Raw genomic sequence first — 27,747 nt, 5'->3', positions numbered from 1 at the left:
AAAAGCATTACTTATTAACTATCATCATGAAGTGCATACACACGTTCAAGGTAAAATGATTGCTGAATTATCGCTCCATATCATCATGCAACTACACAAACGTGTATTTATAAGAACAAAATTAAGTCTGATTTTGCTCTGGTCTTCACTAATTGGACTGGCTGTCATTCTTGGTAGTGTGGTAGGGATTTTGCTGCCACCCCATCATTTGTTTGCAGACTACTGAGGGGTTTTTCTTCTCTTTTGAGAACATGTTTAAAATACTCAAGATTTGGCTTTACTCTGCGTTGTAGACTCGATAGTTACGTCGTTTCCTTTTTCCCGTTTGTTTTGACGAGTCGGCTGAATCACATTCCGTTTGTTTCCTCTGCTTAGGCGCATTAGCTCTCCATCTCTCTACCATCCAATTGACATGCCTTAAAAAGTTGTGCTTCCCATCATCAATTTGCAATGTCTCAAGGAACATACAATTTTCCGCAAAGAACTTGGCAAGACAAACCTCAAAGCTATTCAGCTCCTTCAACTCAAACTGCAACGTGACACTTTTCAAATGATTGTCCAAGCAACGGAACCGACAACCAGTCAAACCAGGGAGCACCGAACATTGCGAGGAACCATCATCATCATTGTCGAGCATGAGAGGAACAAACATCTCCTTGGAGAAGCGCCTCCGAAAAACATCCATGGACACATCGAAATCGGATACCCGTACTTGTGTGCTCGTCTCAATCTCGTAGAGAGCTTGGTAGGGATCCGTAGGAATCCGAATCATCAAGTCGTGTAGCGTCAGGCAACATTGGAGCAAGTTGGCAATGGCGAGAGCTGCATCGTCTCTGCTGCCAGCTGGATCGAGGAACCCTCTTAGCTCTAGCCTTTCCAGACCTGGCAAGGTGAATAAGTGCTCATGTTGCCCGTCCTTGTCGACCGCAATGCCCTCGATGTTGGGAACCTTGAGTTTGATGGCCTTGACATGCCGAAAGTTGCGAAGCAACTGCCAGAAAGGGGCGAACCATGTCTTGACTGGATAACCAGTTTCATCATAGAAACGTCGAATAGTCAAATCGACTCGTCCGAGGTTGGGTGTTTGCGATCTCATGGATAACGCATCGAAAGATCCCTTGTACTTGAAGGTGTGCAGGCGTGGCGTTTCGACGACCTCAAAATGTTCTCTTGTAGAAAGGCATGGGCGGAGCACTATGGTGAGGGCGGTGAGGCTTGGGCTGTGCAGCGTGAAACGGCGGGTGTCATCAGACTGGTCGTAAAGAAAGTCGTGGTCTTCGATGTGCACGGTTGCGAGGCTCGGCGCGGTGCGGATCCGGCCCTCGAGATCTTTTGCCGAGGAGGAGCACTTGCAGAGCCGCAGAGAGGAGAGGCGGGGGAAGGAGATGGCAGCGCTTTCCTCGAGCCTGCAGTTGTCGAGGTCGAGCACTCGGAGGGTGTGCTCCGGCAACTGGGCAGTGTCCAGCTTGTATACCCAGTCGTAAAGCTTCTTGTCCCTCTGGCAGTGCGGCGGCGAAGGCACGACCTGGAACTTGACGCGCACCTCCTCTAGGCGCCGCAGCGCGGAGGCGCCGAGGATGGAGGCCACGAGGCCGTAGCTTTCTCTCCAGGAGCAGCCCATGACGTTCTGGAAGTACTCCTTGTTGCGTCCGTGGACGGTGAGAGATAGGTTCCTGACGTGGCTGCCCCGGCCGGCGGCGTCGAGGAAGTTGCGGGCGTTGGAGAAGAGGCGGTCCCGGGTGCCGTCGTCCTGGCGGCCGAAGTAGGCCCAGATGTCGCCGCTGCGGTCGCCGTAGGATCTCGTGTCCAGGATGAGGGAGTGCGCGCGGAGCCAGACCGGGCGCCATCGCCGGGAGAGGGCGGCGGTGCGGACGGCCTCCCTGGTCGGGAGCAAGGAGATGACGGCGGCGAGCAGGTCGTCGGAGAGGCTGGAGAGACGATCGCCGCCGCCCATTGGTCGCGTCGAGGAGGAGCAAAACGGCAGGGTCGACCCTCGCCCGTAGTATATATGAGATCGCGATCGGCCGCTAGCGTATGTCGGTCCTGTATCTGTTTCGATCTCCAAGCCGGGTGGATAAACTATCCATGCATTTTTCATTTGGCAAATCTTGCAAGGCAGAACCCAGCTAACGTATTTTTCTATGGTGACTGCATTGCTTAAAGACTGATTCCCCAATTCGTGTAACATTGTGGTCTTCCAGCAAATGAATACAGTATTTTTCTCAACCAAGCAATCACGGGTATTTTGGTTTTGGCTTTTGGGGAGCAGATGCAGAAAAGACTTCAAGATCAGCCGCACCTGCACAACATGAGACTACCAAGGTTTCCATTTCGTCATAGACAAAGTTCTTAAATCTGCAAAATAATTGCACTGTTAAAACAGACCAGGCTTTGCTAAAACAAGCGCGGAGTGCATACAGAGTTTGTTGGTCTAATTTTTCACATAATCCATTTTTATTGAAAATGTGAGGGTATTTCCAAAATGCTCACAAGGAAATTTTCACGTACTAGTTGATTTTGGAATATATTCAAAATGATTAAATATCATATACCATGTCCCATGTTAGTATATGAGACGCGAATAAGGGAATTCAAAGTTGCATCCAGATGCTCCTTCCATGAAAAATGGTGTTTTTTTGTCAAACTAATCTGAAAAAATTACACGTGTTCATTTCCATGTTTGTTATGTTGATGATGACCACATCAGAGTTGTGTCCATCAAATGCAGAAGCTTCAGGGCAATAAAATTTCTCTTAAGAAACTGGGATCGACTGTGGTTGTAGATGACCTTGAAAGGACTAAGTTTTGGTCTACAATTTTTCGTCTATTCCCCTCTGTTTCGGTGAGTTTGCTGGATCACATTCCATTTGTTTTGACACATTCCTAAACCTTAGAAAGTTTTTCTTTCCATCAACATTTTGCAAGACCTCAAGGACCACACAGTTTTACTCAAATAAATTTGCAAGACAAACCCATATGTCACATTTTTCAAATAATTCTCCAAGCAACGGAATCTGCAACCAGTCAGGCAAGCAAGCACTGCAACCTGCAAGGAACCATCGTCCAGGTCGACCATGACAGGAAACATTGTTGCTCCCTATGGACCATCTGTTGGCAGCACAAACTTCTGCTAAGAGAAGAAAAAGAAATATGTAGGGTTTTCTTGGTCTGGCCTAACTACATCTTTGTTGCCAGTTTAAGCACTCATTTTCGATAATAGGTTTTGTCCACACCATCTAGAAAGGCCGGAAACAAAGTTCTTCGAAAACCAAAAAAAATTACAGTCCTAAGATTTGGATTTTACTTTGCGTTGCAAGTCGTACTGATGTTTCCGTTTCCCTCCATGTTTACATTTGGACGAGTCAGGTGACTCCTGTCCAATCTGTTTCCTTTGTTCCAACGCATTAGCTCTCCACCGCCTCACCGTCCAATTGATATGGCTTAAAAAGTTGAGATTCCCATCATCGATTTGCAGGACATCCAGAACCTTGCAATTTTCTGCGAAGAACTTGGCGAGGCAAACCTCAAAGCTTTCCAGCTCGTTCAACTCAAATTGCAACGTCACATTTTTCAAATGATTCTCCAAGCAACTGAACCAGCAACCACTCAAACCAGGGAGCTCCTTAACCTGTGATGCACCATCGTCACCGTCGAGCATAAGAGGAACCATCTCCTTTGCATAGCGCCTCCGGAACAGGTCCATGGATGCATCAAAACCGGATAACGGCGCCTCCCTGCTCTTGTGAGCGAGACTGAGACTGTTTCGGTAGCACCAGCTGGGATCTCTGGTAATCTGAATCCGCAAATCTTTCACCACGGGGCAGCACTGGAGCAAGTTGGCAATGGCAGCGGCAGCGACGTCTCTGCGGCCTGGGTCAAACGTTCCTTCCAGCTCCAGCCGTTCGAGAGCAGGAAACGTGACCAAGTGCTCCTGTTGGGCGTCGTCCTCGTCCACAGTGATGTTCTCTATGGTCGGAACCTTCAGCCTGATCGCCTTCGCGTGCCGGAGGCGGCAGAGAAACTGCCAGAAAGGGAGGGACCATACCTGGACTACCCGTCTCTCTTCACCGTACACGCATCCGAGGGTCAAGTCGACCCATGCCAGCTTGGTGGCCGGCGATCCCATGGACAGCTCCACGAGGGGCCCGTCGTAGATGAAGGCGCGCAGGCACGGCGTGTCGAGCTCAAGGACTGTAATGTCCCAGGTTTAGAGACGATCGAGGGGTAGATTTTAGAAAGGGATGTGCATTGCATGGTAAATTCTGGGGAAATTTCGCGCTTTTAAATAAAAACTGCATCGAAGGGGAACAAGTTTCTCTCTCGACACCTTACAGGGTTAGGGTTTCGAGAGTGCGATAAACTTGTATCTCACTCAACTAGTTTAGGGTTTGGAGAAGAGAGGGGAGAGTTTGCATGATTGAATTCTAAATAAAGTGACATGGTTGAATTCAAAACAATGTTGAATTTGAATTTCAAATTCAAACATTAAATAATTACCCTAAATAATTCAATTGTGAGGAAATTCATTAAGTATAAAGTCAATAATAAACAATATGAATAATTATAATAAAGTAAAGCTCATTAGGGAAAACTTTGAGCTTTATTGATCATCACACAATTTACATTGTCATTACAATATTCATAAGAGAAAATAAATGAATTACAATACATTACAAGAATAGTGTAAATAGAAAAAGAAAAAGGAAAATTACAAGATATCTAAATGACCTAAACTACATTGTGATCTTCATGAATTCTTTGATCTTGATGATCTTGAGTTCATCCTGATCAGTACTTGATTCCCTGCACAAAACAAAGCAAGACAAGAGTTAAGCCAAGTGGCAAAGCCACTTGGCAGGTTAGCAAATAAAGGAAATGAAGGGGATATGATCAAGCTGCCGAGCTGATCTCTCCACAGCACAAGTCCCAAGCTGGACATGCACACACATACAACCAGGCAGCACACAAGGCTGTGTGCATGTGTAACAACACACACACCAGAGTGAGTCACCACAATGCTGCAGGTGGTGCTGTCGACCAACAAGGGCAAGCCAGAGACATATAAAGTCTGCCACAGTAAACCCTAGATCATTTGATCGACAGCAACTTCACAGAGTAAGTCACAAGGTCAGCCAAGAGCATAAGAACAGCTCAAACAGCCACTGCTGTTCAACACATTTCCACCACCACATCACATAACCAAGAGGCATCAAGCTCACCAGGAGGAGCAGGGCAAGTAAATCAACCACAAGAACAACACAGAAGCAATCCTCTACACCAACACTCATTTTCTAGGAGCTGGAGTGAGGTATACACAAAAGAACCTGAGCAAACACATGCTTTGCTCATCAATAAGCATACACATGCATCACAAAATCAAATAAGGGTAGGAAACCCTGGATGTATCATCACTTGGTTGCAAAACCATTTGGTGCCAGTAAATAAAGCAAAGGCTAGAAGGAAAACAACCAAGGGAACACTGGTTGTGTCAAAACAGTGACACAACCAGAGAAATCCATCATGGATTTGATCCTAATTAGCCATTCCAAGTCACCAAGCACCTAACAGTCTAGCTACACCATCAGAATGGTAGAAATACAAGTTTCTACCAGTATTGTCAACATCAAAAGGCTTCTGGCAGTCAAACATGATCAGCCAGAAAGCATTTGTCCATACACAACAAGCCATAGAAAGGGGAGCTACCCTTGACAAAGCATCACAAAGACGCTGTGGCTACCTCAACCCACAAGCCAACACTTAGAACCACCACATCATCACCAAAAAGGTTCAGTAGTGGGCTAGGGTACCCAACCAGTGGTTGGCATCCAGCTAGCCCTAACAAATTCATTGAAATGATCATCACTGAATCACAGTTCACATCATTTATCCATCTAATCAAGCAAGGATAAACAGATAAATGAAACAGACAAGCAATTGATGCACCAGGGTCTTGCAAATGATCAAATAGATCATGGCAGGCATCAATTGATGCTTAAGCAAGCAACAGCACACATCAGGCCAAGCCTGTGTGATGCATACACAGCACAGAGTGAGCCCCAGAGAGTCACAGAAAGGAACACAGCAGTTAACTATCAAGCAAATGATGATCAGATGATCATCAGAGCTTGCTAGCTCTTGCTACAGATTGCCATAGCCTAGTACCACAACAGGAATTAACCAGCTACTGAAGAAATCCAACCAAGTCATAACTGAATAATTAGATAACTGAATTAATGACTTTATAATTGTATCCAGAAGCACATCAAAGGCTTGATGAACCAAAGGATCATAATACACAAGAAAAGCACATATCAATTCATCACTGAATCACACTGATAAGCCAACAGTAATGCTCACTTGAGCATAATCATGAGTTTGAACACAATGAATTAGCCAGAGGCACTGGCACTTGCAAATATGCAAGGATTAATCACAACAATCAAGCCAGGGGCAAGAACCCAGGGCCAAACATGATTATCCAAATACAAGAACAACAGCTGGAGCAACATGGCAAGCCATGAGCATCACAGCTTGCTCATGAGCAAGTATGGAGGCGGCACAGAAGAAGAACGAGCATGAATATGAGCATAGGCTTAGCAGCACAAGCATTAGCTAGAGCAGAGAGCCGCATGCACAGCACAGCAGCATAAGCATCAAGGCAGCAGCAGAGCAACATACGCACACACAGCGAGCTAAGTGCAGCAGAGCAGAAAGAATAAAGATGGCAGACCTCCACAAGGAGGAAAGCCATGGCCAGAGCACATAGAAGAGAAGGAAGAACAAGCACAGAGGGTAATAGAGAGGCGGCGCATGTACCTGGAGCGAGCAGACGGCAGGCGTGGCCGTGGTGGCCACGACGGCGCGCGCCGAAGGCACGGCGGCACCTGGCCAGGCCATGCCAAGCCCGACTAGCGCCGCAGCGCTCCGCACCACGGCGGCGAAGGCCCGGCGGCGCCATCACGCCTGAGGCGCCGGTGAGCTCCGCACCACCGTGCGGACAAACGAGAGGGGAATCAGCGAAGGGGCGGCTAAGAACCAGATCGATGCCGTGGATCTGGTGCGCCGTCGCGTGGCGGTGCAGATGCACCCCATGGCGAGGGCCATGGCGGCCGGGGATCGCCGGAATCGGCCGGCGACGATGCGGGCGACGCAGGTCGCCAGAGCGAGATTGGGGATTAGGGTTAGGTCGAAGCGGCGCGAGGTGGTGGGCGAGTGAGCGACCGCTCGTGTCGGTTGGACCCGAGCTGGTTTAGCCCAACCCACTGGGCCACCCTGACAGGTGGGCCCAGGGGCAAAAAGGACTTTTCACAATTCAATAAAAACATGAAACTTTGAAATTCAATAGAAAATTATTAAAAGCTCTTAAAAATATGAAAAAGGATCAGCATAAAATTCTCTATTTAAATAAAATATCAAAGAGAATTTTTGAAGACAATTAAGAATAAGTCCTATTTTAAGGACTTAAAGAATGATTTAAATCACACATATTATTTTCAGTAATGAAAATAAGTCCATCAATGCAATTGGACTTTAAAAACACCTTGACAACATTTCAAGGTTGTATTTTACTTTAAAGCAAGTATCCCCAAATTATTCCTAGTATCAACCTCTTACATGAAATAATAACAACATCGGAAGGGGGGAACAAACCCTAAAACTGGAATCATGCATAATTGCTTCTTTAACCATTGCCCTTATCGGACAATGATGCTATTTTTCAGAGACAGAGGACAAGGGTCAGTCCACACCTTCCAACTGCAAAACTTTGCAGTGTTCAGGCAAGTTCATCACTTGCTCATACCATTTGAGTATTTTTATCAAATTACTTGCAAAGTACTATGGTTATCACTATTGCACAAAAATCAAAACCACTACTTTCATAACTATGAATATGACTATGTGGTGGGCAATGGAACCATGGATTGTGTTGATATGGTGGAGGTTCCATTGCACGGGTTTATATCCATCTAGGATTAAACAACAAATGTCGCCAGTGATTCTTGTGCCGTAATACCCGTGTTAACCATAAGATCTGGAGTGGGACGGAATAGTCAATTGTATTTCCACCTCTTGTACATCAACGGATGCGCTTACCGTAGATGGTTGTATCTTGCGGAGCAATTGGTGGGTGGGGAGCCCCTTCTAATTCCCCACGGTATAGCTGTTGCTTACCGTAGCGGTTGCTGCCTGCGGAACAATTGGTGGGTGGGGATCCCCTTCTAATTCCCCACGGTAATGTGGTCTATGATGGGTTGCAGCTACCGGCGAAGGAGTTTGGTTCAATCCCAGACTGTCGTCGTGGTCGGGGTCCACCCTGAAATTACGGGAATAATGGGACCGGCGAGGACCCAGGGTCGGGGTTTGCAACAAAGGGTGGGTGTGCGAGGTAGCGGAGGAATATGATTGACTATGACCTTATACCGGGCCTCACACCGAAGGAAGTGTGAACGGGAAAGCTGCCCGGTTGGCATCAAGGTTAAGATCTCTTATGGGTAAAGCAACACACCTCTGCAGAGTGTAAAGAACTGTGACCTGTCACTCCCTGTTCCGGGATGAGGAACTGCGAACGCGGCCGGAAAGGAGCTCCATGAAGTTCTAGTAAACCGGTGAAGGCTGACGGACATAGCTCTTTGAAATAAAAGCAATCTCTTGAAGAAATGTTTATCAAAACTTGCATTGGTATTAGACTTTCTGGTCTAATATCGTAGTTAGTGCATTAAACACCTCTTATCTATAATGAACTTGTTGAGTACGCTCGTACTCATACCACTCTTAAATCCCATGCTTAGATTGTCTGAATCGTCTGGAGGAGGACTACGACAATAATGAAGGAGCCGAGATCATCGGCTACGAGGAACCAGACCTCTCAGGAGGTGTTGAAGGCGTAGACTACCTCATCGTCTACGGATCCGGGGAGGCTTCCGGAGGAGAACAAGCCTAGAGATATCCGATAGTAGTAGTAACCGAGCAGCCGAACTCTTAGTATTTAGCTGCTCGAGGAAATAAATGTTTAGCTTAATGAGACACTTATATTGTAAGTTAAGTTGGGTTCGCCTCGAACCCAGGAGTATTCCTCTTAGGACCCAAGAGGAGCTCCAAGATGACATGTGTATGTTAATTGTAATAATAAGTGAATGAGTTATGGACCTTGCTATGTTCTGTTGTACTACTCTGAGGGATGTAATATTTGCGGAATGGTACTTCGTGAATGTTATATCAACGACTGGCATACTACAACATGCAGTGGTATGCAGGATCACCACAGTTGGTATCAGAGCAAAAGCTTTGACCTTAGGTTGGAACCTAGTAAATGGGACCAAACGTTAGGAGTCAAATAGGACTAGTAAAGAATTCTCTAAAAATATGGTGTATATTCACTTGAGAATACAACAATCATATCTTTTAGTGCGATAATTCTTTATTATCTCTATTATGATGCATTATTACTAATCTTATAATCTTTCTATTTCTACAGCCAACATGGCAAGTTCACGACCGGGAAGAAACGTGAAAGTTATGGATTCCACACTGAACGAATACCAAGGAGGACTTGCAGACATCTTACGAGCCATGTTACTGGAATTTGGGTGCGATCCCCAGATTCCAGTAAAGAAATACATGTTCTATGATGGTCCGGTATTGGCCAAGTGCAGGGTAGGACTGCGACTTCCCGAATCTTTGGGAATGAGCGCAGTCATGCCAGCTGGAGAAGCTAGGACAACCAACACAGCCTACCATATAGCTGTTATGAGAGCCATAACTGACATACGGGAACATAAGACGAAGGAGCTTATGGATTCCGAGTTCTCCCATATTCCTCATAATCAGGAGGAAGAAGATCCCATGCTCAACCACTACAAATATGCCAAACGCAAACCCATAGCAGCGGCTAAATATATGGATAATAGTCGCAACCTCATATCATTACTCTTTCAGTTGAACCATCACCTGATAGGAGCAATTGATACGATGCTAGAGGAATTTACTGAACCCAAGGAGGAGAGTAGGGGGAAAGAACCTATGGAGAATGTGGTGCACACACCAGTTTATTCAGCTGGTGACTACATCAGTATTGATCCACTTGAGCGTGAACCTACACCTGTTACACCTGGGAACTACCTGGGTAGTTCCTATGGGGGATACGAGGGCGGAGAGGAATCCGGAAACAACCATCGTTCCGAGACTCCTATCGAGAATTCCACAGGTTGGCGTTGGGGATCGGATACTGGAACTCATAGTACTTCTGTGTATTATGATGGGGAGATGAATGATGACGCAACAACCTAGAACCAGAGCTATCCTAGTAATGAAGGAGTGGATGGAGGATATCCGACACAGGTTGAGTCGGGTATGAGTTTTGGTAACCCTTATGGTGGGGCTACAGGGGAGTACACCCGATGGGTGGACTATGATGCACTCAATGATCAGTTTGTGAACACTGATTTCTCCTTAGGATCATCATCGGATTCGGATTACCAGCCAACGGGGAGACCTTATGTTCCAGGGTCTATCAGGAGGACGACACGTTCGACCGGATGGAAGCCTGGAATGTACCGGGAGTGAAGATCGACTAGAGTCCACCAAGGGAGGCGAGGCTATAATACACAAGTACCAAGTGTATTATAGTATGTAATATTTGTATAAATTTGTACATATACTTTAATAAGTGAGTTTGCATACTCACATCGACTTGAGTATTGTAATAAGACCACTTAAGTATGTATATACAGGGTATATGTTTTGTATGATTTGGATTTGCTTCTTGATTTCCATTGCGTGACTAGTTCTGTGCACAAAGTTGAGCTCAGAAAACTTGCGCATGGAGTAATTATGAGTATCATCTTGTGTTGCAGAACTAGGGGGTTATGTCGGGAACGCTAGGAGAGGAGACCGAAGCGCAGCGCATGGAGCGCGAAGCAAAACAAAAGGAAGAGGCTGAGGGTGCAGCCAGAGATCAGTTTCCACCACCACCACCACCCATGACGCAGCAAAAATTTCATCCAGTACATGCAGCTGGTGGAGGAGCGACAGCGTGTAACACTGGAGCAGCAGAACAAATTCTTTCAGGATTTGTTGCAGCAAAACAGGGTGGAGAGACCTGAGAACCCGGGAGTCACATTAGCGGACTTCCAAAACACCAAGCCTATATCTTTCGCATACGCGCCCGAGCCAATGGACACGGAAGATTGGCTGATGGATACTGAGCGAAAGCTCAACACCGTTGGATGTAACGACCAAGAGAAGGTTCGTTATGCTACTCATCTGCTATGTGGACCTGCCGCATCATGGTGGGACAATATTGTAGCCGTTTATCCGGCTGGAAAGGTATTTACCTGGGAGGAATTCACGAGGAAGTTCAGGGAATCCAATGTCCCTGAAAGTATTATGGAACTGAAGCGTCGAGAATTTGAAAGTCTCGAGCAGAAGGACAAGGCAATCCTGACTTATGTCAGGGAATTTTCTAAACTGTCCCGGTATGCTGTTGAAGAAGTCAACACCGAGGACAAGAAGAAAAAGAGATTTCTGAGGGGGTTAAGTCCCCAGTTCAAGGTACAGCTCCGTATGATGAGAGCGACGGAGTTTCAAGAGTTGGTGGATGCAGCCATCACTCTGGAAGATGATTTCAAACAACTGCAGGAGGAGAAGAGGAAAAAGGCCAAGTTTGAGCCTAAGAGATATGTCAGTAACAAGCCTAATACCGGCTTGAGTTTCAAACCAAGGTACAACAACAACAACAACAACAACAACAACAACAACAACAACTACAATAATAGGAGGAACCAAGGAAACCAAGCCGCAAACCAGTTTGTTTGCCGCATTTGTGGGTTTAGAGGGCATCTTTCACAAGATTGCCGGAAACCCAAGATAATATGCTTTGGGTGTCGTCAGGAGGGGCACATGCTGAAGGACTGTCCCAAGAAAAATAGTGGTGGAGGTCAGTCAGGAGGAGGAGGAAATCGAGGAGGAAACACCGAAGGCAACTGGAAGAATAAGAAGCCCTTCGGCAAGCTGAACCCACGGTGCGGAGGAGGTGGTCAACTCTGACCAGGCGGTGATAGGTACGCTCCAGATACTCACTCATCCTGGCAAAGTACTTTTTGATACTGGTGCAACTACATCATTCATTTCTCAACAATTCATCACCAAACATGGGATTAGTTGCACTAAGTTAGATACACCCATAACTATACTTTCTGCGGGGGGAACGATAGTAGTAACCCATGCCAAACAAAAACAAGTCATTATGATCAATAAGTGCGCGTTTGACGCGGACCTGTTCATTTTACCGATGAAGGACATTGATGTCATTCTTGGTATGAACTGGTTAGAAGCTAATGGAGCATTGATCGACTGTGTGAACAAAACGGTGTCTTTGAAAAGCTCCGATGGAAGTAGAATGATCTACCAAGGCGACAAACATACACAAATCGAAGTTGAGCTACAGCTGAACAGCATGAAGGAGGTGAAGTTAGAAGATATACCTGTAGTAAATGAATTCCAGGATGTGTTTCCTGCGGAATTACCTGGTATGCCACCAGATAGGGAGATAGAATTCACTATCGACCTAATTCCAGGAACAGCTCCGATTGCCAAAGCACCATATAAGATGGGGCCCAAGGAATTGAAAGAACTTAAGGAGCAACTGGATGACTTGGAACAAAAGGGATTCATACAAGAGAGTGTTTCACCATGGGGATCACCTGTGATCTTCGTTGATAAAAGAGATGGAGGAAGAAGGATGTGCGGAGACTACAGGAATCTGAACAACGTCACAATCAAGAACAAGTACCCACTTCCAAGGATACAAGATCTATTTGATCAAGTAAGAGGCGCAGGAGTCTTTTCCAAGATTGATCTAAGATCCGGTTATCACCAGATAAAGATCAAGAAGGAAGACGTTCCGAAAACTGCCTTTGTCTCAAGGTATGGACATCATGAATACCTTGTAGTACCTTTTGGATTAACCAATGCCCCAGCAATATTCATGAATCTCATGAATAAGATCTTCATGCCATATCTAGACAAGTTTGTCATCGTATTTATCGATGATATCTTGATATATTCCAAGAACAAGACCGAACATGCGGAACATTTGAGGTTAGTGTTGCAAACACTAAGGGAACATCAACTCTATGCCAAACTTAGTAAGTGTGAATTTTGGCTAGATCAAGTGGAATTTCTTGGTCATGTTATTAGTAAAGATGGAATAGTTGTTAACCCGAGTAAGGTAGCAGCAGTTCTAGAATGGGAAGCACCCAAGACTGTCAAGGAAATCCGAGGATTCCTAGGAATGGCAGGATATTATCGGAGATTCATTGAAGGATTCTCTAAGATAGCAGGACCAATGACAAAGTTGCTAAGGAAGAACACACCATTCGTGTGGTCAGAGGAGTGTGAGAAGAGTTTTCAAACTCTAAAGGAGAAACTCACCACGGCACCGGTGTTAGCGGTTCCGGAAGTTGGCAAGGATTACACCGTGTACTGTGACGCATCCAAACACGGATTGGGTTGCGTACTCATGCAAGATCGGAAAGTGATATCTTATGGATCGAGGCAACTCAGACCTAATGAAGTGAATTATCCAACACATGACTTGGAATTAGCAGCTGTCGTATTTGCACTCAAAACATGGAGACATTTTCTCTATGGAGCTAAGTGTGAACTCTATACAGACCATAAAAGCCTCAAATATTTCTTCACTTGGAAGGAACTCAACATGAGGCAGAAAAGATGGCTAGAATTGATCAAGGATTATGACTTGACAATCAATTACACACCAGGGAAGGCTAATGTTGTAGCAGACGCCCTGAGTAGGAAGAGCACCGGAGGAGTGGAACAAGAAATAGCACCGGAGTTGAGGAAGGAAATAAGTCAAGCCCAAATACAACTTTGGGAGAAGGAAGCTCATGAAGGACTATCAGCTTTAGAAGTAGCCGATGAGCTAAATGTCAACCTGAAGAATGAGATAATGATGGGTCAATTGGACGATCCATTCATCGTTGAGGAGATGAGAAGAATAGATGAAGGAAGACCATCAGAATTTCATCGCGGAGAATCTGGATCATTATGGTTCCAGAAGAGAATTTGCGTTCCGAATATTGCGGAAATTAAGGAAGTAATACTCCGGGAAGCTCATCAAACACCATATTCTATACATCCGGGAAGTACAAAGATGTACATGGACCTAAAGGAACTATTCTGGTGGAATAACATGAAGAGGGAGATAGCACAATATGTGGCAGAATGCCATACCTGCCAGAGAGTGAAGGCTGAACACCAGAGTCCGGCAGGAGAGTTACAACCTTTACCTATTCCAGAGTGGAAATGGGAGGAAATAGGGATGGATTTCATCACCGGACTACCCATGACCAATAAAAAGAAGGACATGATATGGGTAATCGTGGATCGGTTGACGAAGAGCGCCCACTTCTTAGCAGTAAACCAGCAGGATAAAGGAGAGAAACTCATCGATCTTTATATCAAAGAGATCGTGAGTAAGCATGGAGTGCCTAAGAAGATCGTGTCGGATCGAGGATCCGTGTTCACATCAGCATTCTGGAAGCAACTTCACGAAGCTTTAGGATCCAAGTTGGACTATAGTACCGCTTATCATCCCCAGACAGGTGGACAAACGGAGAGAACCAATCAAATCCTAGAGGATATGCTTAGGGCTTGTGCCCTAGACTTCGGAGGATCATGGGAAGAGCACTTACCACTAGCAGAGTTTTCATATAACAATAGTTATCAAAGCAGCATCAAGATGGCACCATTTGAAGCTCTGTATGGAAGAAAGTGTAGATCACCGATATGTTGGTATGAAGCCGGAGCAAGCAAAGAGTTCAACCCTGATTATGTCAAGGAAAAACAACAAATCATTGACATTATCAGAGACAGGCTCAAGATAGCCCAGAGTCGGCAAAAGAGTTATGCCGATCAGAAGAGGAGGACATGGGAACCACAAGTTGGAGACATGGTCTATCTTAAGGTAAGCCCGATGAAAGGACTCCAGAGGTTTGGAGTAAAAGGAAAACTCAGTCCTAGATATATAGGACCTTTCAAGATACTGAGTCAGAACCGAGGTTTAGCCTTTGAATTGGATCTACCTGGAAGGCTAGCTCAAGTTCACAATGTATTCCATGTGTCACAACTCCGGAAATGCTTAAAGACCCCAGATGAACCAATATCACATGATGAGCTCGAGTTACAACCAGACTTGACATACATCGAGAAGCCAGCCAAGATTCTCGAGGAGAGCTGGAAACAACTCAGAAATAAAGCTATCAAGTATTGCAAGATACAATGGAAGCATCACCCCGAGAGGGAAGCCACCTGGGAAAAAGAGGAAGACCTAAGGAAAACATACCACGAGCTGTTCAGGTATTACAACCACAACTTCGGGACGAAGTTTTCTTTAAGGGGGAAAGGCTGTAATGTCCCAGGTTTAGAGACGATCGAGGGGTAGATTTTAGAAAGGGATGTGCATTGCATGGTAAATTCTGGGGAAATTTCGCGCTTTTAAATAAAAACTGCATCGAAGGGGAACAAGTTTCTCTCTCGACACCTTACAGGGTTAGGGTTTCGAGAGTGCGACAAACTTGTATCTCACTCAACTAGTTTAGGGTTTGGAGAAGAGAGGGGAGAGTTTGCATGATTGAATTCTAAATAAAGTGACATGGTTGAATTCAAAACAATGTTGGATTTGAATTTCAAATTCAAACATTAAATAATTACCCTAAATAATTCAATTGTGAGGAAATTCATTAAGTATAAAGTCAATAATAAACAATATGAACAATTATAATAAAGTAAAGCTCATTAGGGAAAACTTTGAGCTTTATTGATCATCACACAATTTACATTGTCATTACAATATTCATAAGAGAAAATAAATGAATTACAATACATTACAAGAATAGTGTAAATAGAAAAAGAAAAAGGAAAATTACAAGATATCTAAATGACCTAAACTACATTGTGATCTTCATGAATTCTTTGATCTTGATGATCTTGAGTTCATCCTGATCAGTACTTGATTCCCTGCACAAAACAAAGCAAGACAAGAGTTAAGCCAAGTGGCAAAGCCACTTGGCAGGTTAGCAAATAAAGGAAATGAAGGGGATATGATCAAGCTGCCGAGCTGATCTCTCCACAGCACAAGTCCCAAGCTGGACATGCACACACATACAACCAGGCAGCACACAAGGCTGTGTGCATGTGTAACAACACACACACCAGAGTGAGTCACCACAATGCTGCAGGTGGTGCTGTCGACCAACAAGGGCAAGCCAGAGACATATAAAGTCTGCCACAGTAAACCCTAGATCATTTGATCGACAGCAACTTCACAGAGTAAGTCACAAGGTCAGCCAAGAACATAAGAACAGCTCAAACAGCCACTGCTGTTCAACACATTTCCACCACCACATCACATAACCAAGAGGCATCAAGCTCACCAGGAGGAGCAGGGCAAGTAAATCAACCACAAGAACAACACAGAAGCAATCCTCTACACCAACACTCATTTTCTAGGAGCTGGAGTGAGGTATACACAAAAGAACCTGAGCAAACACATGCTTTGCTCATCAATAAGCATACACATGCATCCCAGAATCAAATAAGGGTAGGAAACCCTGGATGTATCATCACTTGGTTGCAAAACCATTTGGTGCCAGTAAATAAAGCAAAGGCTAGAAGGAAAACAACCAAGGGAACACTGGTTGTGTCAAAACAGTGACACAACCAGAGAAATCCATCATGGATTTGATCCTAATTAGCCATTCCAAGTCACCAAGCACCTAACAGTCTAGCTACACCATCAGAATGGTAGAAATACAAGTTTCTACCAGTATTGTCAACATCAAAAGGCTTCTGGCAGTCAAACATGATCAGCCAGAAAGCATTTGTCCATACACAGCAAGCCATAGAAAGGGGGAGCTACCCTTGACAGCATCACAGTGCTGCCAGGGCTACCTCAACCCACAAGCCAACACTTAGAACCACCACATCATCACCAAAAAGGTTCAGTAGTGGGCTAGGGTACCCAACCAGTGGTTGGCATCCAGCTAGCCCTAACAAATTCATTGAAATGATCATCACTGAATCACAGTTCACATCATTTATCCATCTAATCAAGCAAGGATAAACAGATAAATGAAACAGACAAGCAATTGATGCACCAGGGTCTTGCAAATGATCAAATAGATCATGGCAGGCATCAATTGATGCTTAAGCAAGCAACAAAGACACATCAGGCCAAGCTTTGTGTGATGCATACACGGCACGAGTGAGCCCCGAGAGAGTCACGTAAAGGAACACAGCAGTTAACTATCAAGCAAATGATGATCAGATGATCATCAGAGCTTGCTAGCTCTTGCTACAGATTGCCATAGCCTAGTACCACAACAGGAATTAACCAGCTACTGAAGAAATCCAACCAAGTCATAACTGAATAATTAGATAACTGAATTAATGACTTTATAATTGTATCCAGAAGCACATCAAAGGCTTGATGAACCAAAGGATCATAATACACAAGAAAAGCACATATCAATTCATCACTGAATCACACTGATAAGCCAACAGTAATGCTCACTTGAGCATAATCATGAGTTTGAACACAATGAATTAGCCAGAGGCACTGGCACTTGCAAATATGCAAGGATTAATCACAACAATCAAGCCAGGGGCAAGAACCCAGGGCCAAACATGATTATCCAGTCACAGCAACAACAGCTGGAGCAACATGGCAAGCCATGAGCATCACAGCTTGCTCATGAGCAAGTATGGAGGCGGCACAGAAGAAGAACGAGCATGAATATGAGCATAGGCTTAGCAGCACAAGCATTAGCTAGAGCAGAGAGCCGCATGCACAGCACAGCAGCATAAGCATCAAGGCAGCAGCGAGCAACATACGCACACACGGCGAGCTAAGCGCAGCAGAAGAAAGAATAACAGCATGGCAGACCTCCACAAGGAGGAAAGCCATGGCCAGAGCACATAGAAGAGAAGGAAGAACAAGCACAGAGGGTAATAGAGAGGCGGCGCATGTACCTGGAGCGAGCAGACGGCAGGCGTGGCCGTGGCGTCCACGGCGGCGCGCGCCGAAGGCACGGCGGCACCTGGCCAGGCCATGCCAAGCCCGACTAGCGCCGCAGCGCTCCGCACCACGGCGGCGAAGATCCGGCGGCGCCATCACGCCTGAGGCGCCGGTGAGCTCCGCACCACCGTGCGGACAAACGAGAGGGGAATCAGCGAAGGGGCGGCTAAGAACCAGATCGATGCCGTGGATCTGGTGCGCCGTCGCGTGGCGGTGCAGATGCACCCCATGGCGAGGGCCATGGCGGCCGGGGATCGCCGGAATCGGCCGGCGACGATGCGGGCGACGCAGGTCGCCAGAGCGAGATTGGGGATTAGGGTTAGGTCGAAGCGGCGCGAGGTGGTGGGCGAGTGAGTGACCGCTCGGGTCGGTTGGACCCGAGCTGGTTTAGCCCAACCCACTGGGCCACCCTGACAGGTGGGCCCAGGGGCAAAAAGGACTTTTCACAATTCAATAAAAACATGAAACTTTGAAATTCAATAGAAAATTATTAAAAGCTCTTAAAAATAACTTAAAAATATGAAAAAGGATCAGCATAAAATTCTCTATTTAAATAAAATATCAAAGAGAATTTTTGAAGACAATTAAGAATAAGTCCTATTTTAAGGACTTAAAGAATGATTTAAATCACACATATTATTTTCAGTAATGAAAATAAGTCCATCAATGCAATTGGACTTTAAAAACACCTTGACAACATTTCAAGGTTGTATTTTACTTTAAAGCAAGTATCCCCAAATTATTCCTAGTATCAACCTCTTACATGAAATAATAACAACATCGGAAGGGGGGAACAAACCCTAAAACTGGAATCATGCATAATTGCTTCTTTAACCATTGCCCTTATCGGACAATGATGCTATTTTTCAGAGACAGAGGACAAGGGTCAGTCCACACCTTCCAACTGCAAAACTTTGCAGTGTTCAGGCAAGTTCATCACTTGCTCATACCATTTGAGTATTTTTATCAAATTACTTGCAAAGTACTATGGTTATCACTATTGCACAAAAATCAAAACCACTACTTTCATAACTATGAATATGACTATGTGGTGGGCAATGGAACCATGGATTGTGTTGATATGGTGGAGGTTCCATTGCACGGGTTTATATCCATCTAGGATTAAACAACAAATGTCGCCAGTGATTCTTGTGCCGTAATACCCGTGTTAACCATAAGATCTGGAGTGGGACGGAATAGTCAATTGTATTTCCACCTCTTGTACATCAACGGATGCGCTTACCGTAGATGGTTGTATCTTGCGGAGCAATTGGTGGGTGGGGAGCCCCTTCTAATTCCCCACGGTATAGCTGTTGCTTACCGTAGCGGTTCTTGCTGCGGAACAATTGGTGGGTGGGGATCCCCTTCTAATTCCCCACGGTAATGTGGTCTATGATGGGTTGCGGCTACGGCGAAGGAGTTTGGTTCAATCCCAGATTTGTCGTCGTGGTCGGGGTCCACCCTGAAATTACGGGAATAATGGGACCGGCGAGGACCCAGGGTCGGGGTTTGCAACAAAGGGTGGGTGTGCGAGGTAGCGGAGGAATATGATTGACTATGACCTTATACCGGGCCTCACACCGAAGGAAGTGTGAACGGGAAAGCTGCCCGGTTGGCATCAAGGTTAAGATCTCTTATGGGTAAAGCAACACACCTCTGCAGAGTGTAAAGAACTGTGACCTGTCACTCCCTGTTTCGGGATGAGGAACTGCGAACGCGGCCGGAAAGGAGCTCCATGAAGTTCTAGTAAACCGGTGAAGGCTGACGGACATAGCTCTTTGAAATAAAAGCAATCTCTTGAAGAAATGTTTATCAAAACTTGCATTGGTATTAGACTTTCTGGTCTAATATCGTAGTTAGTGCATTAAACACCTCTTATCTATAATGAACTTGTTGAGTACGCTCGTACTCATACCACTCTTAAATCCCATGCTTAGATTGTCTGAATCGTCTGGAGGAGGACTACGACAACAATGAAGGAGCCGAGATCATCGGCTACGAGAAACCAGACCTCTCAGGAGGTGTTGAAGGCGTAGACTACCTCATCGTCTACGGATCCGGGGAGGCTTCCGGAGGAGAACAAGCCTAGAGATATCCGATAGTAGTAGTAACCGAGCAGCCGAACTCTTAGTATTTAGCTGCTCGAGGAAATAAATGTTTAGCTTAATGAGACACTTATATTGTAAGTTAAGTTGGGTTCGCCTCGAACCCAGGAGTATTCCTCTTAGGACCCAAGAGGAGCTCCAAGATGACATGTGTATGTTAATTGTAATAATAAGTGAATGAGTTATGGACCTTGCTATGTTCTGTTGTACTACTCTGAGGGATGTAATATTTGCGGAATGGTAATTCGTGAATGTTATATCAACGACTGGCATACTACAACATGCAGTGGTATGCAGGGTCACCACAAGGACCCTGCGTCGGGGCAACCAGCAGTCGCCCTCCTCCTCCACTAGCGTGAGCGAGCTAAGGGCTGGGAAGCGCAGGGCGAGACGGCTGCGGTCGGAGCCGCAGAAGCTGTAGTCGTGGCTCTCGATGTGCAGGCTGCGGAGGCTCGGCGCGGCACAGAGCAAGCGCTGGAGGCTCTTGATCGGCGACACGCACTTGTATAGCCGCAGCGAGGAGAGGTGTGGGAACGACATGGCGTCGTCACCGCCACCGCCACGCCGTGGCAGCTTGAGGTTGCAGCAGGCGAGGTCCAGCACACGGAGCATGCCACGTGGCAGGCCGCAGGTTGTAGGTGAACCGCAGCTTTTTGGTGAGCTCGAAGCCGACGCGTAGCTCCTCAATGTGCCGCAGCGCCGGGACGGCGAGCAGGGACTTGAGCAGGGATTTGCCCATGACGTCCCTACAGTACTTGTTGTCCAGTCCCTCGACGAACAGCGAGAGCTTCCTGACGGGGCCTCGGCCAGGCACGCTGAGGGCGGCGCGGGAGTCGGAGCGTAGCCGGTCCTTGACCTCCTGGCCGTGGTTGCACATCCAGGACGAGGAGTGTTGGCTGCCGTAGCACCTGGTGTCCAAGTTGAGGGTGCCAGTGCGTGGCCAGAGCGGGCGCCATCGCCGGGAGAGTGCAGCGGTGCGGGCAGCCTCACAGGTGGGGAGCAAGGAGATGATGGAGACGAGTAGGTCGTCGCACAGGCCGGAGAGACGATCGGGTCCGGCCATCTCGTCGTGCAAGGGCAAGGCAGAACAGATCGTATATCGTATACGAGTTAAGACCTCGGCTACATCCCACAGCTTACGACCGACTCGAAGTCATAATGTACTCGATCTGTCGAGCACCATACAAACAGCCTATGCCGATTCGAACTCAAGACAGATGATGGAGGCAAGCAGGGTCGACGGAAAGGCAGGGCCAACGCCGGGGCCGTAGCGTCTTGCAAGGTTCGGCTCCGAGTTTATGATATCAGCTGCTAGAATGCTAGATATTTCGATTCTAACTCAAAAACGGATGGTAATATCCCAGCTCCAATTCAATCTTGTTGCCCCAGTACGAACCACAGACTCCGACACGACCCCCTGTGTAACCACACTTGACAGCTTATGCAAGACTAATAACCAACCAGTGAACAAGACAAAAGAGAATGCTTACATCCAAAAAAAAAAGTTCACAACTCAGCCGAATCCTTGATGTTGCAAATCTTGCAAAGAACTATGAACCTTCTCAGCAAGGTCAGCAAGGGTGCGCCATCCGATGACAACAAAAAATCAGTAGCATTTGTCCATGGCATCATCCAGGAGGAAGTTACTGTCGATCGTACAGCACATAGTTTGTTCACTTGGGATAAAGGATGTCACAGTGGCCATGCCTACTCAGCAAGGTCAGCAAGGGTGCGCCATCCGATGACAACAGGTTGTCGTTGCTTCCCCGCTCCAGTGGCTTATGAGCTGTGCTTGAGGAATAGTAGCTTTGAACTATATGATAAGGCCTCTTCCCTAGGCCTGACCGGTTGAAGAAATCAAGGCGCTTTACTCGCACAGCTTGACCCGGCATCGACTTCATGTCCACTATTTCGACACGCAGAGGTATGCCAAGTGCATATGTCAAAGCCCTCATCTGTATAGCTTCGGCTTCAGCATACTGGTGACACACCTTCGTTCGACAGAACTGGCACCAAAACCATATATGTGGTATGTTGAGCCTAATTTGTGACTGGTAAAACTTACTATTGGCTCTCTTTACACAACAAATCACACTAGTTGACTAGTGGCAAACTTTATTTCTAGACTTTACATGTTTATCCAGAGACAAAGGTAATTCGTACACCAAAAAAATTGCTAATGAAAATCAATTACTGTGTCAAAGACAAAGAGGACAATATAATCCATTTACTGTATATCGTGAATGATATCGTAGTAGTAATACAGGAAAGAAACCCAACCTGTAGAGCTTCAACTTTAGCTTCAACTTCAGGAAACACGCCACGCACCTTCTTCCTACAGTACTGGCAATAAAACCATACATGTGGTATGGCGAGCGTAATTTGTGAGTGGTAAAACTTAATATTGGCTCTCTTTATGCAATAAGTCACAGAAGTTCACGAGCGGCAAACTTTATTTCTAGAGTTTAAATGTTTATCCAGAGAGAAAGATAATTCATATACCAAGAAAATTGCTACTGAAATTCAATTACTCTGTCAAAGATAAAGAGGATAAAATAATCCATTTACTATATGTCGTGAATGATATCATAGAGTATAGTACTACAGGGCAGAAACCCAACCTGGACGACATCCATATCTTTGGGGATAAATGGCCTGTAGATATCTTGTGTACGGATCTCAACCTCCGTAAGTACCCTAAGGAAATACATAACTTACGAAAACAATATGTTATATAAAGAACAAACAGACAAACAACACATCACAACAAGGATTGGCATCCTTACTGGTGCCTGACGAGGGGTCTTCAAGGCTTCTCTCATACAGCTTTTCAGAAGTCAGGCTAAAGAGACAAAAGAACTTTTGATAGGATCTTTGATCCTACCAGGCCGGTTACGTAGATTGTAGGGGTGGAAGTGTGCTGGACGAGGGAGAGGAAGGTGGCGCCGGCGGCTGGCCGCCGTCGCGAGGTTGGAGGAAGGCGGCGCAAGGGAAGGAGCGGCGGCTAGGGCAGGGAAGACCGACTCCTCAAGGAGTCGGCAATAACGATCTGTTTATTGCTTGCTTTCTCACGTACGTTTTACAGCAGTATAAATAAGCTAATGAAAAGGATAAATGGGCTAAGCCCCTAATTTAGGCCCACTAATGGGCTTCCTCCTGCTATAGGCCAAACCGGTCATAACATCTCTCCTCGCCTTCTCAAACAGCTCGTCCTCGAGCTGGATAGCTGGAAACTGCTGGCAGAACTCATCCCGGAACGGCGTCGGCCTTGGAGACGGCCGCGTCAGCAAGCCCAGCTGCGACGACATCAGCCGCAATGTCGTCTACGGTCTCCAAGTAGAACAGGCGTGGACAAACGTGGCCCGGTACATAGAGCTCGTCGCAGTTGAAGCACAACCCTTTACGACGGCGCTCGAGCTGTTCGGCCGTGGTCAGCCGACGGAAAGGCCGCATCGCGGTTGGATCGGAGTGCCCCGCATGAGTCACACCCGTGAGCGCCTGGCCTGGTGGTGTCGGTGGAGGGCGGGCGGCCGGCTGAACGTCGCTGGCCGGGAAGGCCTGCTGCATGGCCCGGGTGCGCTGCTCGAAGGCACGAGCGTAGTACATGGCCGACTGCAGGTCCTGGGGATCCCGCATCTCCACGTCGACACGAATGTGGTCCGGCAGTCCGCCAATGAAGAGCTCGGCGCGCTGCTGCCCCGTCACCCCGGGCGCATGGCATGCGAGGGCCTGGAAGCGGTCGGCGAAGTCCTGTACCGTGGTGGTGAAGGCCAAACGTCCGAGTTCCGCCAAGCGACTGCCGCGAATCGGGGGACCGAAGCGTAGAAGGCAGAGCTCACGAAAGCGGTCCCATGGGGGCATGCCGCCCTCGTCCTGCTCGAGGGAGTAATACCATGTCTGGGCGGCGCCGCGGAGGTGGTACGAGGCGAGCCAAGTCCGGTCCGAGGCGAGGGTGCGCTGCCCTCGGAAGAACTGCTCGCATTGGTTGAGCCAGTTGAGGGGGTCCTCGACACCGTCGTACGTGGCGAAGTCGAGCTTGGCGTAGCGTGGGGGGGTTGGGCCGGCGGCGCCCTGGCCGGGGTACTCCGCGCGGCCAGCGGAAGGCTCCGCAAAGCGCGAGTATGCCGGCTCCGGAAAGGAGGGCCTCGGAGGGTCCCCGGCAGCCGTGTAGACGGGAGGAGGCGCCGATGCGGCCGAGTAGACGGGCGGGGGCTCCGTCGCGGTCACCCACGCCGGTAGCCGCGAGGGCGACGGCGGAAACGGCACCCGCTGGATGGGGACGCCCTGGGGCAGCGAGGCGGGCCCGGCGCTAGGGGCCGGCTGCCACGACGACCACGACGGTGGAGGCGGCGAGGCCGGGGGCGGGGCGGGTACGCCCTGGACGGGCGGAAACGCTGGCGCGGCCGAGTAGGCGTTGAGGGCCGGCGACAGCGGCGGCGTGGTCATCCCCTGCGTGCCGATCAGGTACAGGCGGATGCCTTGGACCGCGATGGCCAGATCGCGGATGGCCGTCGAGACCTCCTGCTGCGAGAGGAGGGGAGCGACGTCGGAGGCCCCCGCCATGGATGCCGCGGCTCCCGTGGAGGGCGGCAGGTTGGGCGGCGCGGAGGTGGTGGTGGTGGCCGGCGAAGACGACATGATCGTACGAGGACAATCTGATACCAAATTGATAGGATCTTTGATCCTACCAGGCCGGTTACGTAGATTGTAGGGGTGGAAGTGTGCTGGACGAGGGAGAGGAAGGTGGCGCCGGCGGCTGGCCGCCGTCGCGAGGTTGGAGGAAGGCGGCGCAAGGGAAGGAGCGGCGGCTAGGGCAGGGAAGACCGACTCCTCAAGGAGTCGGCAATAACGATCTGTTTATTGCTTGCTTTCTCACGTACGTTTTACAGCAGTATAAATAAGCTAATGAAAAGGATAAATGGGCTAAGCCCCTAATTTAGGCCCACTAATGGGCTTCCTCCTGCTATAGGCCAAACCGGTCATAACAACTTTGTTGTAAACTAAAATGTAACTAAGATGAAATAAGGGTATCATTAACATATTGTCAAGACTTTTTCTAAGAATCTCAACAAAACACTCATGTTAAAAAACTACTCATACCCGTTTGCAACTGAGTTGACCAAACAATAGAACTCCTGTAACAAAAGTGAAGACATTTGGTTATGTATGTAAGCTATATCATGAACAGAAGATTAAAATACGGCAGGAGACCATCCATATTCCCACAGTAGTGGTGAAGGAGGTGAAACAACATGATATAAGCCAGGTTTATCCAACAAAATCTGATGAAGCAGCATGACACCGTTTAACTGTCAGAAAAACTGAAGAACCACAAGGGATACAGACTGTTGTTGGCATGTATAGATGTCCCACATAATTCTTTTGTACGTAGATGGCTGAGCTAACAGTATGGATAATTTGGGCTAAAGAGATGATGCAAAAGAAGTACCTACTATAATACTTACAGAAACGATAATGCAAAACAAGTTTAGGCTTTTGTAGGCTACTAGAATACTTACAAAAACAAGAGATGACAAGAACTCAGGTTTTAACAAGTATGCTTCTCCCCACTCAAGTTGATAGAATCTCTTTGTAGATACTTCCACACATTGCATCAGACGAAAAACCTCAGCTTGCCTATCTTGCATTTGTCCAAGGTTCTCCTGTTTACAAGCCTAGTTGTATTATACTTCCATGGAAATAAAGAAAGCAATGCCATCATCATGAAAAAAACAGAGAAAAGTTACCAAGTAGGAGAACAATAAAGCTCTGTAAAAACAGCTGCCATCACTCCAAGTTCTTCTCAAGAGCCCATACTGCTTACTGAGAATCTATACAAAAAAATTGATTTTCAGATGTGCAATAAACTAATGCTTCAAGCATTAAATTAGCTGCACGTGAACAAACCTTGATCTTTTCCTGGATGATGTAGTTATTTGACGATTTAAGAATCAAATCCGACAATGGTTCCTATCATTCCAAAAATAAGAATCTTAAGGTAAGATGGATAATATGCAAGATTCACCTAAATTGAGCGTGGATTTGAATAAGTCATGCTGTCATCATTTGCTGAAACATAGGTGCATGTTTTTACTATTTACCTGTTCACTGCATTTGTGCTGGAAAGTGTTTTTCTACAAGGAATGCTCTGCCATTTTCTAGGATGAATCACTGGACTATGTGCCCGAAGAGGAAGATGATAGGGGCTGGAACTGGGAGCAGGAGGAAGCTGAGTACAACTATGGACATCTAGGCGAAGGGGAACTAGAAGCTAATCCATACTGTTAGCATACTAGACAGATAAAATTTGCTTGGCGTAAAACTTAATTAAGCCTAAGATATGAGCTTCTCCTATAGCCCAAACTTTCATCATCAGACCTGCATCCTAAATAATTCAGACCATCCTTATAAAGAATACTTTCCAGCACATATTCAGTGAAAGTCTATTACAAAAAGTAAGAGCAGTAACAACCAGAGCAACTGACTTGGACTCCAATGAATAGTATCAACGCTGTGTTAGGAAAAACAATACAATCAACAATTACAATAGAGACAATGGGCCAAGAACTCAAGTTATCAAGTCATGGAATTGTAATGGGAAATAGCAGCATAGGAACACAAAGTATCGCATCACGATTTTCCTCTTCCCTTACATCCCCATTATTAACTGGTCCTCGATCCTAGAAAATGGCAGTACATTTGCTTGTAAAACATACCTTCCAGGACATATACTGTGAATAGGGAAACAGGAAAAATGTGCAGCGAAAACCAGAACACCAGATCCGGACTAGAAAGGGAAATCCAACAATAAGAGGAAACATCCTTCTCTCGGTTGTCTTGCCATGAATATCCTTTTCAGGTTACCAAGCCAGCTGATTATACCAAGAACTAGCGGAATGCAATTTCAGAAAAATTAGAAAACCCCACCCTTTTCCCCTCTACAATGAAATTCAGATACTAAGGTACGAAGAACTGGCCCCGCGAGTACGAAACCAAATCCTCCAAGATTTACATTAATTCGAAGAACATACGACAGCGCCCGGGTCCTACAGCTAAAAATCCACGAAGTAAACTACGACCGCGCCCTATCCTACAGCCAAGAACGCAACCCCCACGAACTGGGCACAAGAAAAAGTCGGTTAGAGACCAAGAGGGTGCCCTATCCTACAGCCAAGAACCCGTCCCCCCACGAACTGGGTGTCGGAAAGACTAAGAAACAGACCAAGAATGACATAAAGAAACATCCAGACGCACCAAATTTCACCGAACGAATGACATCTTGGAGGAAACATTGCCGCGCAACCGCCACCCAAGATACAACAGAACGCTAGAACTCACCGTATCCCTGTCGGCGGCACGCGGCGGGGCTCGTGGCGGCTGAAGCGGGGGCGGTGATGTGGAAATCGCGCTAGGTTCGTGGGAGAACGACGTGGGAGGTGACGGCGGTGTGGTATCGCCTCCGCCGCCGCCGTCGCCGCTGCTAGTTCCCTTGGACCCCATTTCTTTCGTACCCTTCGATTTTCTCACTCCGTCCGTGTAAAATTT

The 27,747-nt window shown here is 46.9% G+C and overlaps 3 protein-coding genes across 3 annotated transcripts; all 3 read right to left on the bottom strand.

The window, feature by feature from the left end:
• Positions 1-277: 277 nt before the first annotated feature.
• Positions 278-2,188, bottom strand: LOC127328232 (uncharacterized). Its single transcript, XM_051354845.2, has one exon. It carries the CDS (start codon positions 2,186-2,188, stop codon positions 278-280), a length of 1,911 nt encoding a protein of 636 aa, XP_051210805.1.
• LOC127331282 (OVARIAN TUMOR DOMAIN-containing deubiquitinating enzyme 1) lies at positions 2,072-27,747 on the bottom strand. Its single transcript, XM_071825902.1, has 9 exons — positions 27,541-27,747; positions 26,110-26,172; positions 25,950-26,033; positions 25,722-25,877; positions 25,303-25,337; positions 22,989-23,044; positions 22,824-22,915; positions 22,483-22,545; positions 2,072-2,355 (listed from the first exon to the last, which is right to left on the bottom strand). Exons 1-9 carry the CDS (start codon positions 27,700-27,702, stop codon positions 2,350-2,352), a joined length of 717 nt encoding a protein of 238 aa, XP_071682003.1. The 5' UTR covers positions 27,703-27,747; the 3' UTR covers positions 2,072-2,349.
• On the bottom strand, positions 20,550-21,549 carry LOC127331283 (F-box/LRR-repeat protein At3g03030-like). Its single transcript, XM_051357389.2, has one exon. The coding sequence runs from the start codon at positions 21,263-21,265 to the stop codon at positions 20,750-20,752; it is 516 nt and encodes a 171-aa protein (XP_051213349.1). The 5' UTR covers positions 21,266-21,549; the 3' UTR covers positions 20,550-20,749.

This window comes from Lolium perenne, chromosome 2 (assembly GCF_019359855.2).
Source record: "Lolium perenne isolate Kyuss_39 chromosome 2, Kyuss_2.0, whole genome shotgun sequence".
NCBI lineage: Eukaryota > Viridiplantae > Streptophyta > Magnoliopsida > Poales > Poaceae > Lolium > Lolium perenne.
This window is presented reverse-complemented; position numbering and strand designations above follow the sequence as displayed.